General features: G+C 38.7%; 1 protein-coding gene across 1 annotated transcript in view; it reads left to right on the top strand.

Moving 5' to 3' along the window:
- The window catches only part of LOC126161863 (26S proteasome regulatory subunit 7), a 48,454-nt gene that overhangs the window by 13,287 nt on the left and 17,267 nt on the right, over positions 1–17,900 (top strand). Inside the window, exon 4 of the mRNA XM_049917980.1 lies at positions 10,831–10,970. Coding sequence (XP_049773937.1) covers positions 10,831–10,970 — 140 coding nt within the window. The remainder of the gene's footprint in view (positions 1–10,830; positions 10,971–17,900) is intronic.

The raw sequence follows: 17,900 nt of genomic DNA, 5'->3' as shown, positions 1-17,900 counted from the left end.
AATCTTTCTTGTTCATTATTGCTTGATTCTGCAAGACTGTTTCAGAATGTGTGCAGTTTCAACAATTCTTGACTAGTCTTGTGAAGTTCAGTCGGGGATTAGATTTTTAAATACACATAATGCTACCCTCAACCTGAAGGTTGGTTAGATCACAGAAGTGCTTTACTACGTATGGTTCTATATACCCTGCCTCTGATGTTTAAACTTGGCAATTTTTACATTGTCAAATCATTGCCAGATGTGACAGAAGTGATATGTGAAAAAGAAAAATCCTAGGTCCAACTGGGAATAGAATCTCAATCCTTTAGGATGTCTAGTCTGACACTTAACCTTTGAAATAACAAGCCACACAGTTGGATATAATGCTGCTCAAATGCACTGTGAATTCTGTGAAACGTGTATCTTCCATAATGAGTAAAGGAAAAGTGAAGTAAAGGTGTCATAAGTTTAAAATGGACTTAATATGTTCACAATGAGCAGAGAAGTGGCAGCCACAGTAGGGGGCGTGCGCGCGCCCACACACACACACACACACACACACACACACACACACTTGGATAGCAGTTTGGCAGGTTTAACGGGGAAAGGGTTATCATGAGTGTGTTCATTAGTGGGGGGGGGGGGGGGGGAGGGAGGGGAAAGAGGCAGGAAGGGTGGGATGTTGGTGACAGACAACTAGAGGGGCAGAGGAAGGCAACAGGTGTGCAGGCTAGTGATGCGGGAGGTACAGGTGGTAGATGCATGGGTTAAGCAGGCGACAAACATAAACCAGGAATGGTGCAGCACACAAAGAAGATTACATGGAGGCATGAATTGGGAAGGGGTGACAGGCCCCAAGACAGACAAAGGTAGGGGAGTATTGGTTGGAGGGTGTGGGGACAGTGAGTTAGCAGAGATTGAGGCCAGGAGGATTACAGGAACAAAGGATGTGTTATAAGGATAACTCCCCACTATGTAGTTCAGAAAAGCTTGTACTGGAGGGAAAGAACCAGATGGTGTGGGTTGTGAAGCAACCATTGAAACCGTGCATGTCATGCTCAGCATTGTGTTGTGCTACTGGGTGGCCAACTTTGTTCCTGGCCACAGTTTTGGCAATAGTATTCATTCTTGTGGACAGCTGGTTGCTGGTCATAGCTATTAGGTGAGTGGTCTCTTACTCCTAAATTCTTTAGGATTGATAAATCACCTTTCTCGATAATTTCCAGAAGTTTCTTGGGCAGCTTTGTAGAGAACTGTGACTGAAACAATAAGCTGTCAAAAACTGCATGCACTATGGGAAAATAGTGCCCACAATTAAAAAATTTCAATGGGGGATTTGTATCCTCGCCCTTCTAGTGTTTTTTCTCATACCCAGTGACTTTCATCTTTTCTAACATCTCAGGAACTGGCTTGCCTCAAACCATTTTGATCAAAGGTATGAACTGGAAAACTCTGTTTAAACTGGCTAAAATACTAGTTGATAAGACATTTATGCTAAAGCTTTGAAGAAACTGCTGACTATACCAGAAGTGTTCGGAATAATATGGCAATTGCGTAGGAAAAAACATATATATGAACTTCTGACTTCTTTAATAAATTGCTCTTTTTTTCAACAGTTTTTGTCTTTTCACTGAGTGCCGTGAATTTTGAATTGCATCTTGTACATCAGTTTTTAATATATGTGCTGTAAATAATATTAATTACTGTATATCTTTGACGTGTACAAAGTAATCGCTCTCTTCTGGCAAACATTAATTTCTGCATATTTACCTGTGTTACTTTAATGCTAAAGTATCAAGAAAGTTCTTAACATATTGAAGTTGGTATATTTGTATTCTCCCAAAGCACAGATGCATTCAAAAGTATCAAGAAAGATTTTGGTATGTGTCTTCCCTTGAAACAGATAGGCATTTTATAAAGGGCCTGGGAGAAATTAGTATTATTAAAGGGCACATAACCATTTCAAAATCTGGGTTTAAGTTGTTCTTCATAGCAGCTCATTCATCGTGATTGATACTTTTGACATAGATGTGAAAATACTTCTTGTCATTTTGTCCCCATGCCTGTTCTTTAGTCAATATCATTTTCTGTTAAGAAAAACATCTCATTTGTTTCAGATGTTATGGTTTATATTAAAAATTACATAGAGTGAAACATACATTAAGGATCTGAGTCTCTCTGGATGGTGTTTTACACATTTAAAGGGTATTCCAAACTAGTTAATGAAATTCTGAATCCAAGGAAGTTTACGAGTTTTACATCTAGAATTTTAAATGTAACTGCTGTATAGCTGATACCTTATGAAGAGAAGGGATTATTGTTTCTAGTGGATCATTGAAACTAGGAAGCAATTACGCACACTTGAAGAAGAGTCTTGCTATCAAATATTGATGTAGAATTGGAGAAGGCATTGTGTGATGTCCTGTGTTATGTAGAAGTAGACTTGGATTGTGGTAAAACTGAAGAATTTATGAATATTGGAAATAAAATGTAACAAAAGTGTTAAAATTTAAGTAGATTGAGAAAGTGAAAAATTAAAAAGTATTATAAGAAAGGTGAGGAATAAAGTCTGTCACCACCCTTTTATAACCCATGTCGATTCATTAATTTTGAAGTAAATTTAAATTTGGGCGGTTGGTCACAATTTCACAGCACTTGGCATGCTGTGATATGACACACTGTCGAGAGAGGTAGCAATGGTAGAATTTATTTCAACAGTTTTCATAGTACTTATTTATTATCATTCTTCATTGTTGAAAGTTGTAGGCTTGTAATCCATGTCGGTGTTAGATACTGAAATGCAACTTCGTATACTGGTCTAGGGAATGCTGGGCTTTGTTTTCTTAAATAATATGAGCACTGGTTGAGTTTCTGTTGTCAAATAGATATATTTTTAGTAATTACATTTCAGTCCATAATACAATTAAGATGAACCTCCATGCTAACTCAACACGCACATACTCGCACTACATACTTGTACTGAACAAGAATGAAGTTCTATGTATAACAGTGTGTAGCAAAGGAAATACTATTTTATATCAATCTATTCATGCAAAATCATCTTTGGAATATACATCGCTCAACAAAAAATTGGAATACTATTGTAAAATATAGTCTAAAATACTAGAGGTCTCATTGACCTAGGCACTTCATGCATTATCCAGTTAGAGCCCATTACTGGATGGTGTTTACTACTGGCATGCTTTGTGACAGTTTCCCTGTCATGTAAACATACTGCTGCCACAGCAGCACACAGCGAGCGGTTCAATAACAACAACAGCTTCATTCAGTTTGTTAGTGTTCGGCACTGCAGTAACATGCCACATAGAGGCATGCAATACTTCGATAGAGTCGAGATAGTGGTTTCACATCCAGCAGGTCGTACACAGCAAGATTTTGCCAGTCAGTTATGTGACGCTCAAAGTGGTATGTCTAAGATGTGGAGAAAGTACAGAGAGATGGTAAATGTAATGATAGACCTCGCAGTGGTCATCCTTCTATGACAACACCAATGCAGAATCACTTCCTCCAACTGTCAGCTCGCAGGTGCCCAACATCAACTGCTATAAATATTGGAAATGACTTCTCTCAGATAACAGGGATATTTGTATCTCAGACCAAACAGTGCATCATTTCAGGAGGCCAATGAGAAATTTGGCACTAAGCAAATTGAACCGACAGAATCGAAGGACCTGTGGTCCTGCACATCAACATGAGACCATTGCAGAAAGGAGTGATGTCATGTATGCTGATAAGACCAGGATTGGTTTGCGACCAAACACTAGATATGTTAGCATTTAGAGGACAACTAAATGACACCAGGAACACCAATACATTCCATCTGTTTGCAGGTAGAAGTGTAATGTTCTGGACAGCAATAATGATGGGACTGTGGATCAGTTCCCATGTACGGCAATTTAGCTGGTCACCAATACCTCAGAGAGGTCCTACAAATGACAATAAGGCCCTAAATACGTGATGTTGGTGACAACTTCATCCTAATCAATGACAATACAAGACAGCACTGTGTCTTGGTACCTTCAAAGATGCGACATCAGCTGAATCCATTGGCCAGCATAGTACCCAACATGAATGCAATTGAGCATGCATGGGACCTGTTGAAGGTGGCCATTGCAGAGCATTTGAATCCACTTGACAGCCTTTGTGATCTCGCTTAAGCTGCCATAGAGGTGTGGGACCTTGATGGTCTCATCCAGAGCAAGCCTCACAGAATGGAATCTCATCTGTGTGTGGGGAGGACATACTACTGAAGACTGATCTACATCTACATCCATACTCCGCAAGCCACCTCTCTTTATGAGAGAGAGAGTTTCACTGCTTCTGTTTTCAAAATGTATGTTTAGGAGGCAGCTTGCTTTGTTTTGTAATGATTTTTTTGTTGTTGTAAGTAACATAAATCCTTCTTGTTTTCAGAAGGAATTATGTTTATTGTGTTAATAAGGTATCATATAAACCTCAATGGGTGTATCTTATATAAGAAGTCATTGTAGTAAACTGTGTGATATTCCAAACTTATAAAAACAAAGTACAAACAATTGTTTATTGTTGCCTTTCTTTTTAAGAAGTCCATAGCAAATGTAGTAATTACCTAAAGTGTTTATATATGTTGATATTTATACATTTTCATATGGCTAGTTGGTAATGGATTTTTGGGTTTTGATTGGACTCAAGTCTCTCTGGACTCAACTTGGGACTCAAGTCATTTCATATTATTCAAAATCAGTTAGTGCATTTTATCTCACCATAACCAGTTTTATTATAGTCTGTGTAAATCATGTTATAGGACTAGCTGAGAAACCCGGTGTTTGGGTACTCATTTATAGCAGTGCGTGAGTCTTCGCATATATGGAATTTATTTTCCACTTAAAAAGCTTTTTTGTATTCAACGTTTGAAGTAGTATGATTGGCAGCGTGAATGAAGAGCTTGTTTGTGTCGCTAACAATTAAGGGAGCTACATGGCCTTGTGAAAGCAATGGACATTAGGTTCCATACCCGCAACATGCATTGTGTGGCCTTGTGCTTTGTGGCCATGGCATGACACAAGGTATTGTACACATTTAAAGCAAAATGGTTAATCGTTAGGAATAGGCAAGATTTAGTATTAAAAAAATTGCTCATCTACGCCACTTCTCGTCAAAATTACCACTTCTATGATATGTTGGAGAGAAGTAACTTCAAGTCTCCGTGAGTGAAAAGTTCTGAGAAGAGAGATAATGCACGACATTTTCAGATTAACAATCGTGTGTTGCTTTCCCAAAGAGCGAGTTACAGTCAGATGTTCTCAAGCTGTAGCAAGACTTTTCTCACAGTCATCAATGGGTTCTTGAGGCCCCATAGTCCCCAGTCTTTTCGTCGTCCTGACGTATTCAGGAAGGCTCAGCCATTTTCTAGATGTTTTAATCAAAAACAAAATGAAATCAAAATGTTTTGAGTAGACAGTTACAAAGCAGACTGAAGCAAAGCAATGTCATAAAGTTTTTAATACCCAAAGCAAAATCATTTATACCATATATCCTAGCCAAATAAATTCACTATTTGCATTTGTAAAGACAAGACTGTGCATTTATTCTGTCACTGATGTAAACTTTTGAAAGAACATCTGTCACATTTTCAGACCCAATGTCTTGCGTATCAATAACCTTCCCATCATCCATGTACTGCTTATCGCTGAGTAATTCCTTCATTGTGGGCCAAACAAATGGAAGTCGGAAGGAGTGAGATCAGCAGTATGATATCAGTGACTCAGGATGTATACAGTCATCAATAGCACTGTAGGAAAACAAGGGGCACCCATATACAAGTCCACAATACCGTGGGAACGATGGAGCAGGACGAGTGTACATGTTCACAGCAGTGAATGGATTAACCAACCGAGACTGCTAATGAGCTACAAAGATAGTTGCATGGGAGGTCCCTAACTCTGATATAGTGCATTAATGTACATTTTAACAAATCTTTAGTTTACATACAGAATAGGTAGAAACATAATATTGTCAGTGACAAACAGCTGATTAATGAAGGAATCAAGAATGTATATATGAGGTCCTACAATATGTTATTGCCAACTATTTCACTTTAGGTTAAACTCTCTCACAGAAATTGTTTAAATCTTTGACACAAATATTAATTACAGACTTTATACTAAGTAATCATGAGAAAAATAGTTGAAGTATGGGGACTCTTAAACAGTGAGATACTCGTTAACACTCCTTTGCAAACACCTTCACTGTGTGAAATAGTAGAAAATATGTACACAATATTCAGTAACGAAATTTACTGTTTGCAGACCTATCTGATCTTCAGGTAAAATTGTAGGCTCTTAAACTGGCATAGTGCAGTACCTATTTTACTACTCTTTTCAGTCTGATTCGTGTACTAACAAAATTGCTTTTAACAGTGCTTCTTTGAGAAATCTTAAGCAAAAGCTTTTTACTGTATTAACTGTGTAACTTACTTTTACGAGCATGTAGAGAAGTTGAAACAAGAGAAGCATCTCTGATTAAACTACTAATTCCACTTAGTAACTAACACAGTGAAGAAAGCAAATTAACTGTTTGCATTTACACTTTCACAAAATCTCGGATTGCATAAAGGAACACGAATGAAAAACTAACTCGGGTAATATGACTTAGGTGAATAAGATAGGCCTGACACAATAAGTTCAGTTTCACGTGTTGTTGTTGTTGTGGTCTTCAGTCCTGAGACTGGTTTGATGCAGCTCTCCATGCTACTCTATCCTGTGCAAGCTTCTTCATCTCCCAGTATCTACTGCAACCTACATCCTTCTGAATCTGCTTAGTGTATTCATCTCTTGGTCTCCCTCTACGATTTTTACCCTCCACACTGCCCTCCAATGCTAAATTTGTGATCCCTTGATGCCTCAAAACATGTCCTACCAACCGATCCCTTCTTCTAATCAAGTTGTGCCACAAACTTCTCTTCTCCCCAATCCTATTCAATACCTCCTCATTAGTTACGTGATCTACCCACCTTATCTTCAGCATTCTTCTGTAGCACCACATTTCGAAAGCTTCTATTCTCTTCTTGTCCAAACTAGTTATCGTCCATGTTTCACTTCCATACATGGCTACACTCCATACAAATACTTTCAGAAACGACTTCCTGACACTTAAATCTATACTCGATGTTAACAAATTCCTCTTCTTGAGAAACGCTTTCCTTGCCATTGCCAGTCTACATTTTATATCCTCTCTACTTCGACCATCATCGGTTATTTTACTCCCTAAATAGCAAAACTCCTTTACTACTTTAAGTGTCTCATTTCCTAATCTAATTCCCTCAGCATCACCCGACTTAATTTGACTACATTCCATTATCCTCGTTTTGCTTTTGTTGATGTTCATCTTATACCCTCCTTTCAATACACTGTCCATTCTGTTCAACTGCTCTTCCAAGTCCTTTGCTGTCTCTGACAGAATTACAATGTCATCGGCGAACCTCAAAGTTTTTACTTCTTCTCCATGAATTTTAATACCTACTCCGAATTTTTCTTTTGTTTCCTTTACTGCTTGCTCAATATACAGATTGAATAACATCGGGGAGAGGCTACAACCCTGTCGTACTCCCTTCCCAACCACTACTTCCCTTTCATGCCCCTCGACTCTTATAACTGCCATCTGATTTCTGTACAAACTGTAAATAGCCTTTCGCTCCCTGTATTTTACCCCTGCCACCTTCAGAATTTGAAAGAGAGTATTCCAGTCAACATTGTCAAAAGCTTTCTCTAAGTCAACAAATGCTAGAAACGTAGGTTTGCCTTTTCTTAATCTTTCTTCTAAGATAAGTCGTAAGGTCAGTATTGCCTCACGTGTTCCAACATTTCTACGGAATCCAAACTGATCTTCCCCGAGGTCGGCTTCTACCAGTTTTTCCATTCGTCTGTAAAGAATTCGCGTTAGTATTTTGCAGCTGTGACTTATTAAACTGATAGTTCGGTAATTTTCACATCTGTCAACACCTGCTTTCTTTGGGATTGGAATTATTATATTCTTCTTGAAGTCTGAGGGTATTTCGCCTGTCTCATACATCGTGCTCACCAGATGGTAGAGTTTTGTCATGACTGGCTCTCCCGAGGCCATCAGTAGTTCAAATGGAATGTTGTCTACTCCCGGGGCCTTGTTTCGACTCAGGTCTTTCAGTGCTCTGTCAAACTCTTCACGCAGTATCTTATCTCCCATTTCGTCTTCATCTACATCCTCTTCCATTTCCATAATATTGTCCTAAAGTACATCGCCCTTGTATAAACCCTCTATATACTCCTTCCACCTTTCTGCCTTCCCTTCTTTACTTAGCACTGGGTTGCCATCTGAGCTCTTGATATTCATACAAGTGGTTCTCTTCTCTCCAAAGGTCTCTTTAATTTTCCTGTAGGCAGTATCTATCTTACCCCTAGTGAGACAAGCCTCTACATCCTTACATTTGTCCTCTAGCCATCCCTGCTTAGCCATTTTGCACTTCCTGTCGATATCATTTTTGAGACGTCTGTATTCCTTTTTGCCTGCTTCATTTACTGCATTTTTATATTTTCTCCTTTCATCAATTAAATTCAATATTTCTTCTGTTACCCAAGGATTTCTATTAGACCTCGTCTTTTTACCTACTTGATCCTCTGCTGCCTTCACTACTTCATCCCTCAGAGCTACCCATTCTTCTTCTACTGTATTTCTTTCCCCCATTCCTGTCAATTGTTCCCTTATGCTCTCCCTGAAACTCTGTACAACCTCTGGTTCTTTCAGTTTATCCAGGTCCCATCTCCTTAAATTCCCACCTTTTTGCAGTTTCTTCAGTTTCAATCTGCAGTTCATAACCAATAGATTGTGGTCAGAATCCACATCTGCCCCTGGAAATGTCTTACAATTTAAAACCTGGTTCCGAAATCTCTGTCTTACCATTATATAATCTATCTGATACCTACTAGTATCTCCAGGATTCTTCCAGGTATACAACCTTCTTTTATGATTCTTGAACCAAGTGTTGGCTATGATTAAGTTATGCTCTGTGCAAAATTCTACAAGGCGGCTTCCTCTTTCATTCCTTCCCCCCAATCCATATTCACCTACTATGTTTCCTTCTCTCCCTTTTCCTACTGACGAATTCCAGTCACCCATGACTATTAAATTTTCGTCTCCTTTCACTACCTGAATAATTTCTTTTATCTCGTCATACATTTCATCTATTTCTTCATCATCTGCAGAGGTAGTTGGCATATAAACTTGTACTACTGTAGTAGGCATGGGCTTTGTGTTTATCTTGGCCACAATAATGCGTTCACTATGCTGTTTGTAGTAGCTTACCCGCACTCCTATTTTTTTATTCATTATTAAACCTACTCCTGCATTACCCCTATTTGATTTTGTATTTATAACCCTGTAATCCCCTGACCAAAAGTCTTGTTCCTCCTGCCACCGAACTTCACTAATTCCCACTATATCTAACTTTAACCTATCCATTTCCCTTTTTAAATTTTCTAACCTACCTGCCCGATTAAGGGATCTGACATTCCACGCTCCGATCCGTAGAACGCCAGTTTTCTTTCTCTTGATAACGACGTCCTCCTGAGTAGTCCCCGCCCGGAGATCCGAATGGGGGACTATTTTACCTCCGGAATATTTTACCCAAGAGGACGCCATCATCATTTAATCATACAGTAGAGCTGCATGTCCTCGGGAAAAATTACGGCTGTAGTTTCCCCTTGCTTTCAGCCGTTCGCAGTACCAGCACAGCAAGGCCGTTTTGGTTAATGTTACATGGCCAGATCAGTCAATCATTAGGACTGTTGCCCCAGCAACTACTGAAAAGGCTGCTGCCCCTCTTCAGGAACCACATGTTTGTCTGGCCTCTCAACAGATACCCCTCTGTTGTGGTTGCACCTACGGTACGGCCATCTGTATCGCTGAGGCACGCAAGCCTCCCCACCAGCGGCAAGGTCCATGGTTCATGGGTTCAGTTTCACGTGTATGTTAAATAAACATTATAAACTACTAGTTAATGTTAATATTACAATTCAGAAACATTACTTTGCCAGGAGGTAGACAAAGAATTAAGCTGCAGTGGTGACGATGCTGACCATAATTGTACAACTGTGGCTCTTCACATCATACTCTCTGAATCTCATCTTAGCATTATAATATTAAACTTAATGCCACATCATTAAGAATTCTACTCAGTTGCATCTGTGATCTGTTTGGAATAATTTATGTGAACTTTATCCTAGCTCGTTACTCCGCATGCTTCCTCCTCGTCTACTTGCTTTGTTCTAGAATTGCTGCATACTCTACTTGCTGTTACACGTTTTCTGTTGGCTTGCATACCATTCAGTTATGCTGGGACTTCCCTCTGTCTTTTCAATATTGGCTACTATCTTAATACTTATGCATGAATTACAAAGATTACACACAGTATAATTGTCACATTTTCATACTAAAGACAAATGATTTCATACTACTGTTGATTAGAATACATGAAAAATTATACAAGAAATAAGGAATTAGTGATGTTCAGGTAAGTGTGATAAAAAGAGTCGCTGTTGCACTATTCATACATAGTGCAGATGTAACGACTTCTCGTGTCCTACTGAGAAACAGTTTAGACATGATGCGAGATTAAGGAGGAGATCTCCAGTTAATTATTAACTGATGTCACCAATTCAGGTTTGTATGTCATGTATGTTGAGTGCGTTGTACAAGTACTATTTTCATTCATTAACATAAACTTTTAGCATTACAATTACCTTTCAATTTGAAAAATGTTTTTTAATGGGATATGAACAAATACTAATACAGGTACAACATGTGATTTAATATTTGCAGGTTGCACGATGCACGAAAATCATAAATGCTGATTCAGATGATCCAAAATACATAATAAATGTTAAACAATTTGCGAAGTTTGTAGTTGATTTGGCAGATTCAGTGGCACCTACTGACATTGAAGAAGGAATGAGAGTTGGGTAAGAAAAATAATTTTGTGGTGAATATTTCAGTTCTATTTATAAAAATATCTTTCACAAATAAATTTTGTGTATGTGCATACACGTACATACATTAACTTAATGGAGTACATTTAGAAATTACAAATTTTGGTATAGTGTTTGGTCACGATTTTGACTGAGGATTATGTTAAAACTTAACTCGGCAGATTATTCTTCAGCATTAAAGTTGGTGCAAGAGCATGAGGGCGCACGTGCGCGCGCACACACACACACACACACACACACACACACACACACACACACACACACACACACACACGAGCGCGTGCGCTCACACACATTCGTACAAAATGGAAGTGTTTAAAACTGTCAAATAGGGGTAATGCAGGAGTCGGTTTAATAATGAATAAAAAAATAGGATTGCGGGTAAGCTACTACAAACAGCATAGTGAACGCATTATTGTGGCTAAGATAGACACGAAGCCCATGCCTACTACAGTAGTACAAGTTTATATGCCAACTAGCTCTGCAACTGATGAGGAAATTGAAGAAATGTATGATGAAATAAAAGAAATTATTCAGATAGGGAAGGGAGACGAAAATTTAATAGTTGTGGGTGACTGGAACTCGATAGTAGGAAAAAAAGAGAAGGAAACATAGTAGGTGAATATGGAATGGGGCTAAGGAACGAAAGAGGAAGCTGCCTGGTAGAATTTTGCACAGAGCACAACTTAATCATAGCTGACACTTAGTTCAATAATCATAAAAGAAGGTTGTATACATGGAAGAAGTCTGGAGATACTGACAGGTTTCAGATAGATTATATAATAGTAAGACAGAGATTTAGGAACCAGGTTTTAAATTGTAAGACATTTCCAGGGGCATATGTGGACTCTGACCACAATCTATTGGTTATGATCTGTAGATTAAAACTGAAGAAACTGCAAAAAGGTGGGAATTTAAGTAGATGGGACCTGGATAAACTGAAAGAACCAGAGGTTGTACAGAGTTTCAGGGAGAGTATAAGGGAACAATTGACAAGAATGGGGAAAGAAATACAGTAGAAGAAGAATGGGTAGCTTTGAGGGATGAAGTAGTGAAGGCAGCAGATGATCAAGTAGGTAAAAAGACGAGGGCAAGTAGAAATCCTTGGGTGACAGAAGAAATATTGAATTTAATTGACGAAAGGAGAAAATACAAAAATGCAGTAAATGAAGCAGGCAAAAAGGAATACAAACGTCTCAAAAATGAGATCGACAGGAAATGCAAAATGACTAAGCAGGCATGACTAGAGGACAAATGTATGGATGTAGAGGCTTATCTCACTAGGGGTAAGATAGATAGTGCCTACAGGAAAATTAAAGAGACCTTTGGAGGAAAGAGAACCACTTGTATGAATATCAAGAGTTCAGACGGAAACCCCGTTCTAAGCAAAGAAGGGAAAGCAGAAAGGTGGAAGGAGTATATAGAGGGTCTATACAAGGGCAATGTACTTGAGGACAATATTATGGAAATGGAAGAGGATGTAGATGAAGATGAAATGGGAGATACGATACTGCGTGAAGAGTTTGACAGAGAACTGAACGACCTGAGTCGAAACAAGGCCCTGGGAGTAGACAACAGTCCATTAGGACTACTGACGACCTTGGGAGAGCCAGTCCTGACAAAACTCTACCATCTGGTGAGCAAGATGTGAGACAGGCGAAATACCCTCAGACTTCAAGAAGAATATAATAATTCCAAACCCAAAGAAAGCAGGTGTTGACAGATGTGAAAATTAGCGAATTATCAGTTTAATAAGTCACAGCTGCAAAATACTAACAATAATTCTTTACAGATGAATGGAAAAACTGGTAGAAGCCGACCTCGGGGATGATCAGTTTGGAATCCGTAGAAATATTGGAACACGTGAGGCAATACTGACATTACGAGTTACCTTAGAAGAAAGATTAAGGAAAGGCAAACCTGCGTTTCTAGCATTTGTAGACTTAAAGAAAGCTTTTGACAATGTTGACTGGAATACTCTCTTTCAAATTCTAAAGGTGGCACGGGTAAAATACAGGGAGCGAAGGGCTATTTACAATTTGTACAGAAACCAGATGGCAGTTATAGGAGTCGAGGGACATGAAAGGGAAGCAGTGGTTGGGAAGGGAGTGAGACAGGGTTGTAGCCTCTCCCCAATGTTATTCAATCTGTATATTGAGCTAGCAGTAAAGGAAACAAAAGAAAAATTTGGAATAGGTATTAAAATCCATGGAGAAGAAATAAAAACTTTGAGGTTTGCCGATGTCATTGTAATTCTGTCAGAGACAGCAAAGGACTTGGAAGAACAGTTGAACGAAATGGACAGTGTCATGAAAGGAGGGTATAAGATGAACATCAACAAAAGCAAAAGGAGGATAATGGAATGTAGTTGAATGCTGAGGGAATTAGATTAGGAAATGAGACACTTAAAGTAGTAAAGGAGTTTTCTATTTGGGGAGCAAAATAACTAATGATGGTCGAAGTAGAGAAGATATAAAATGTAGACTGGCAATGCAAGGAAAGCATTTCTGAAGAAGAGAATTTTGTTAATATCGAGTATAGATTTAAGTGTCAGGAAGTCATTTCTGAAAGTATTTGTATGGAGTGTAGCTGTATGGAAGTGAAACATGGACGATATCTAGTTTGGACAAGAAGAGAATAGAAGCCTTTGAAATGTGGTGCTACGGAAGAATGCTGAAGATTAGATGGGTAGATCATATAACTAATGAGGAGGTATTGAGTAGGATTGGGGAGAAGAGAAGTTTGTGGCACAACTTGACTAGAAGAAGGGATCGGTTGGTAGGACATGTTCTGAGGCATCAAGGGATCACCAATTTAGTATTGGAGTGCAGGGTGGAGGGTAAAAATCGTAGAGGGAGACCAAGAGATGAATACACTAAACAGATTCCGAAGGATGTAGGTTGCAGTAGGTACTGGGAGATGAAGAAGCTTGCACAGGATAGAGTAGCATGGAGAACGGCATCAAACCAGTCTCAGGACTGAAGACCACAACAACAACAGCTATGAGTATAAAGAGGAGAGCTAGCACTGTAGCAGTAGCTCTTTTCTGACTCGTGAAGGAGAAACTGGAGTAGTGTTCTGAAGTGGTAATAGCAGGACAGATCGAGTACTCCATTTTTACTGCTATGTATTGCTTAGTATATTCATATACACTTACTCTTCTGCCACAGTGGCTGCTTCTTGCTTTCATGCTCATCTGATTTTAATTATTAGGTCTTCAGATAGGTTTTCCTTGGCATTTTCAGAGATATTTTGGTTTTGGTTCACGTGCTAAGTTCGTGATGTTTAACAAACCTGTAGCAGCAACCAACTCCATCCTTCTAGTCTGTTAAGTTCCACTGTAGTGCTAGCTTATGAGCGTGTATTTGAATCATTTTTGTATTAATTCAGATGCAATTTTGATACAATCTTTTAATCCATTTCAATAGTCATCTTCTGGATTTGGCCTTTTGCATTCAGTCCTCTGTTTTTTAGTTCTTTATTAGCCTGCCAGTCATGAATGGTTTTTAGTGTTGGTGGAGGGCTGAAATGCCACTCAACTGCTCTGTTTCCAGGCTCTTCTGTATATGTGATTTCTTTCAGTTTATAGCCCACATCATATGAGTAACTTATTTTTTCATTACAAAACTAGCTATGGTGCTAACAAAAATATTGTACTGTTACCAATAACAAAAATCACTTTCAGTTAAAGCTCATTGGCACTGTAAATTGCAGTGATGCATCATAGGCAAGACAGTGTTATGGTTTGGTGATGGTGGGGCGGGAGGGACAGACAGTGTTTGCAAGCTTGCGAATCCCTGAAACCCCTCTTCGTCATGTTGGTGCATTCCTGTTACGAGTTGAATGCAGTGTTGCCAGATAGAGAGAGATTTCCTGTGGCATTGAAAATATGGCCATTTTTAAGACTGGCAGGAATTTTAAATCAAACACTGGACATTTTTATACTGATTTCGAGTATAAGATGCACCTGAATTTTGGATGCACCTGAATTTTGGAAGCAATTTTTCGAAGCAAAAAGTGCATCTTACAGTCCGTAAAATAAGGTAAAAACAACTTAGCAAATATTTTGTTAAATTTTTATGAAAACCCAGTGAAAATGTGTTAAATCACTTACTGCCCTCCACCCATCACTAAAGCTGAAATGCCCATTAGTGGGCAGTAGGAACCAGCTTGACTATCGCTGGTGTAGACTCTTCTAGTATACCAGGAACTGTTTTAATGACAATCATTAGCACAAAGTGCCTGCTCATTGTATTGGAAATATTTGCCTATTTTTACCTGTGTGTAAATTCTTAATCAGAGTAATGCTAAGCTAGATGTAGGACCTCAGTGTTGGAATCTCAAAAACTAGAAGACTAGAATGTGTGTTTCAATATTCCTGGTGACCAAATCTTCCCCTTCCTTCTAAGTCTTCAGGGTGACTATGCTGTGGCCACTCCCATCTTCCAAGATGACGACTGTCATGTTTGCATGGATGCACATATATGTTCCAACTTGGTGATGGCTCAGGTATCCTATCACACGTCAACTGGCGGTCTACCGTATTTACTCGAATCTAAGCCGCACTTTTTTTTCCGGTTTTTGTAGTCCAAGAAACCACCTACAGCTTAGAATCGAGTGCAAAGTAAGCAGAAGTTCTGAAAAATGTTGGTAGGTGCCGCCACAACTAACTTCTGCCATCATATATATGTAGTGCTACACAGGCATGCTTTGCAAGCACAAAGGTAAATACTGACACCAAAACCTCTGCATCAGTAAACAAATTAAAAAAAAAAGGTAGAAGACGAGCTTTTTCTCCGCCGTGAGTTTTGACCACTGCATTTTCATGCATTATCCAACGAAGTAAAGAGAAATTCCGTATTTTTCATCTTTGAATATAGCAGCCTTTCAAATATTCATAGCAACAAAAATAGATTTCTTTACACAAAAATACCAAATAGTGGCACCTATTGTTTCATGGAATTTTGTGAAGTGCTTGTTGGTGTTAGAGGACCATAATGAAGCGCTTTCATTATAGTGCCAAATTCAAGAGGAGAGAGATTTCTTTTGCGGAACAAAGTTCTAATTGTGCTGCAGGTCTGCGATTTGGGACTGATGAGAGCAGTGTCAGGCGATGGCAGCTGCAGAGAGACAAATTATTTGAATGTTCAAGTAGCAGGAAAGCATTTAGTTGGCCAAAGAGTGGCCAATATCATGCAGTACAAGTGATTTTAAATGAATTTGTTTAGGAACAGCGTCAGAAATTCCTGCCTGTGAATGCCGAAATTTTAAAAATTAAGCACATGAAATTGCTAGAGAGCAAAAAATCTAAAATTTTAAGGCTAGTCACAGCTAGATTGATCTGTTTATGAAGTGCTGGGGTTTTTCACTTCGGAGGGGAACTTCAGTTCAGTTGCACAGAAGCTGCCGAAAAATTATGAAGAAAAACTTGTGGAATTTCAGCGCTTCATAATTAGGTGGCACACAGAAAAGCAATACCTTCTCGGTCAGATAGGAAATGCTGACCAAACTCCTGTATATTTTGACATGCCGTCAAATTATACGGTTGACGCCAGAGAAAAGAAAGACATAAGTGTTCTTACATCAGGGGGTGACAAACAGAGGATGTCCGTCATGCTTGCTTGCACAGCAGATGGGCATAAATTACCCCCATTCATAGTTTTCAAACGAAAGACTTTACCGAAATTGGAAGTGTTTCCAAAAACTGTAATTGTACGATGAAATGAAACTGGGTGGCTTTCGGAGGGCATGGTGCTGGAATGGATTAGGCGTGTGTGGAATCGGCGTCCTGGCGCAATGCTTGGTTTACGCAGTCTGTTGGTATTAGATGCATACACAGGCCATACAACACCTGCAGTAAAACAAAAATTACAGGAAAGCAAAACAGACTTGGCAGTAATTCCAGGTGGGATGATGTCAATTCTGCAACTACTTGACATCTGTTTGAATAAACCATTTAGGGACAAGCTTAAACACATGTACACAGACTGGCTTTCAAAAAGCAACAGGCAACTGACACCGACAGGACAAGTAAAATGTGCGAGTTTGTCGCAAGTGTGCCAATGGATTTATGATGCTTGGAAGTGTGTTCCAAATCGGACTGTACAACAAGCATTTAAATAATGTTCGATATCCGATGCACTAGATGGTACAGAGGACGATGCTGTGTATGAAGAAATGAGCAACAAAGAATCGAGTGATAGTGATTCAGAATTGTGACTTATATTTTAAACATGTCATATAAAATGTATTACAAACCTAATAAAGTTTTGTTTTAATTTCCAGCATTTAATTTCTAAGTTATTGTCATTCTTATTTTATAAGTGTTGCTACTCTGCATTGCACAGGATAGAAAAGCATTGAGAGCTACATCAAACTAGTCTATGGACTGAAGACAACAACAACACTCTGCATTTGATGTCATCACTAAAAATTTACTACAAAAATCTGACTGGCAAGACTGTTTAGGATGTATGTCAATATGGCCAACTCTATGTTCTGAATATTTTTCCTACATGTGACAAGAGATGTTTGCTAATAGGAACTTTTATGAATCGTGAATCACATGCAATATTCTCTTCAGCATAAGAATAATAGGAATGTAAACATTATGCCATGTATTCTTTCGTGTTTGCTGCTATTTCATTTAAATCCTGTCTGCCTAATAAACTACGAAACTAGAGTGAGACAACAGCAAACACAGAAGAATATACATATCATGTCATGTTTATATTTGTATTATTCTCATTCTGAATAGTGATAGTCAGAAATGAAGCACGGAAACTGACTATTTTTTAAATCTAAGATGACTCTAATTTCTGTGCATAATGTAATGTACTAAACAGGCACCTGCAAAGATTTTCAAAAAGAAAATTTTTCGCTAAATTATCGTTCAGAACATAT

The sequence above is a fragment of the Schistocerca cancellata genome, chromosome 2, assembly GCF_023864275.1.
Source record: "Schistocerca cancellata isolate TAMUIC-IGC-003103 chromosome 2, iqSchCanc2.1, whole genome shotgun sequence".
Taxonomy (NCBI): Eukaryota; Metazoa; Arthropoda; class Insecta; order Orthoptera; family Acrididae; genus Schistocerca; species Schistocerca cancellata.
This window is presented reverse-complemented; position numbering and strand designations above follow the sequence as displayed.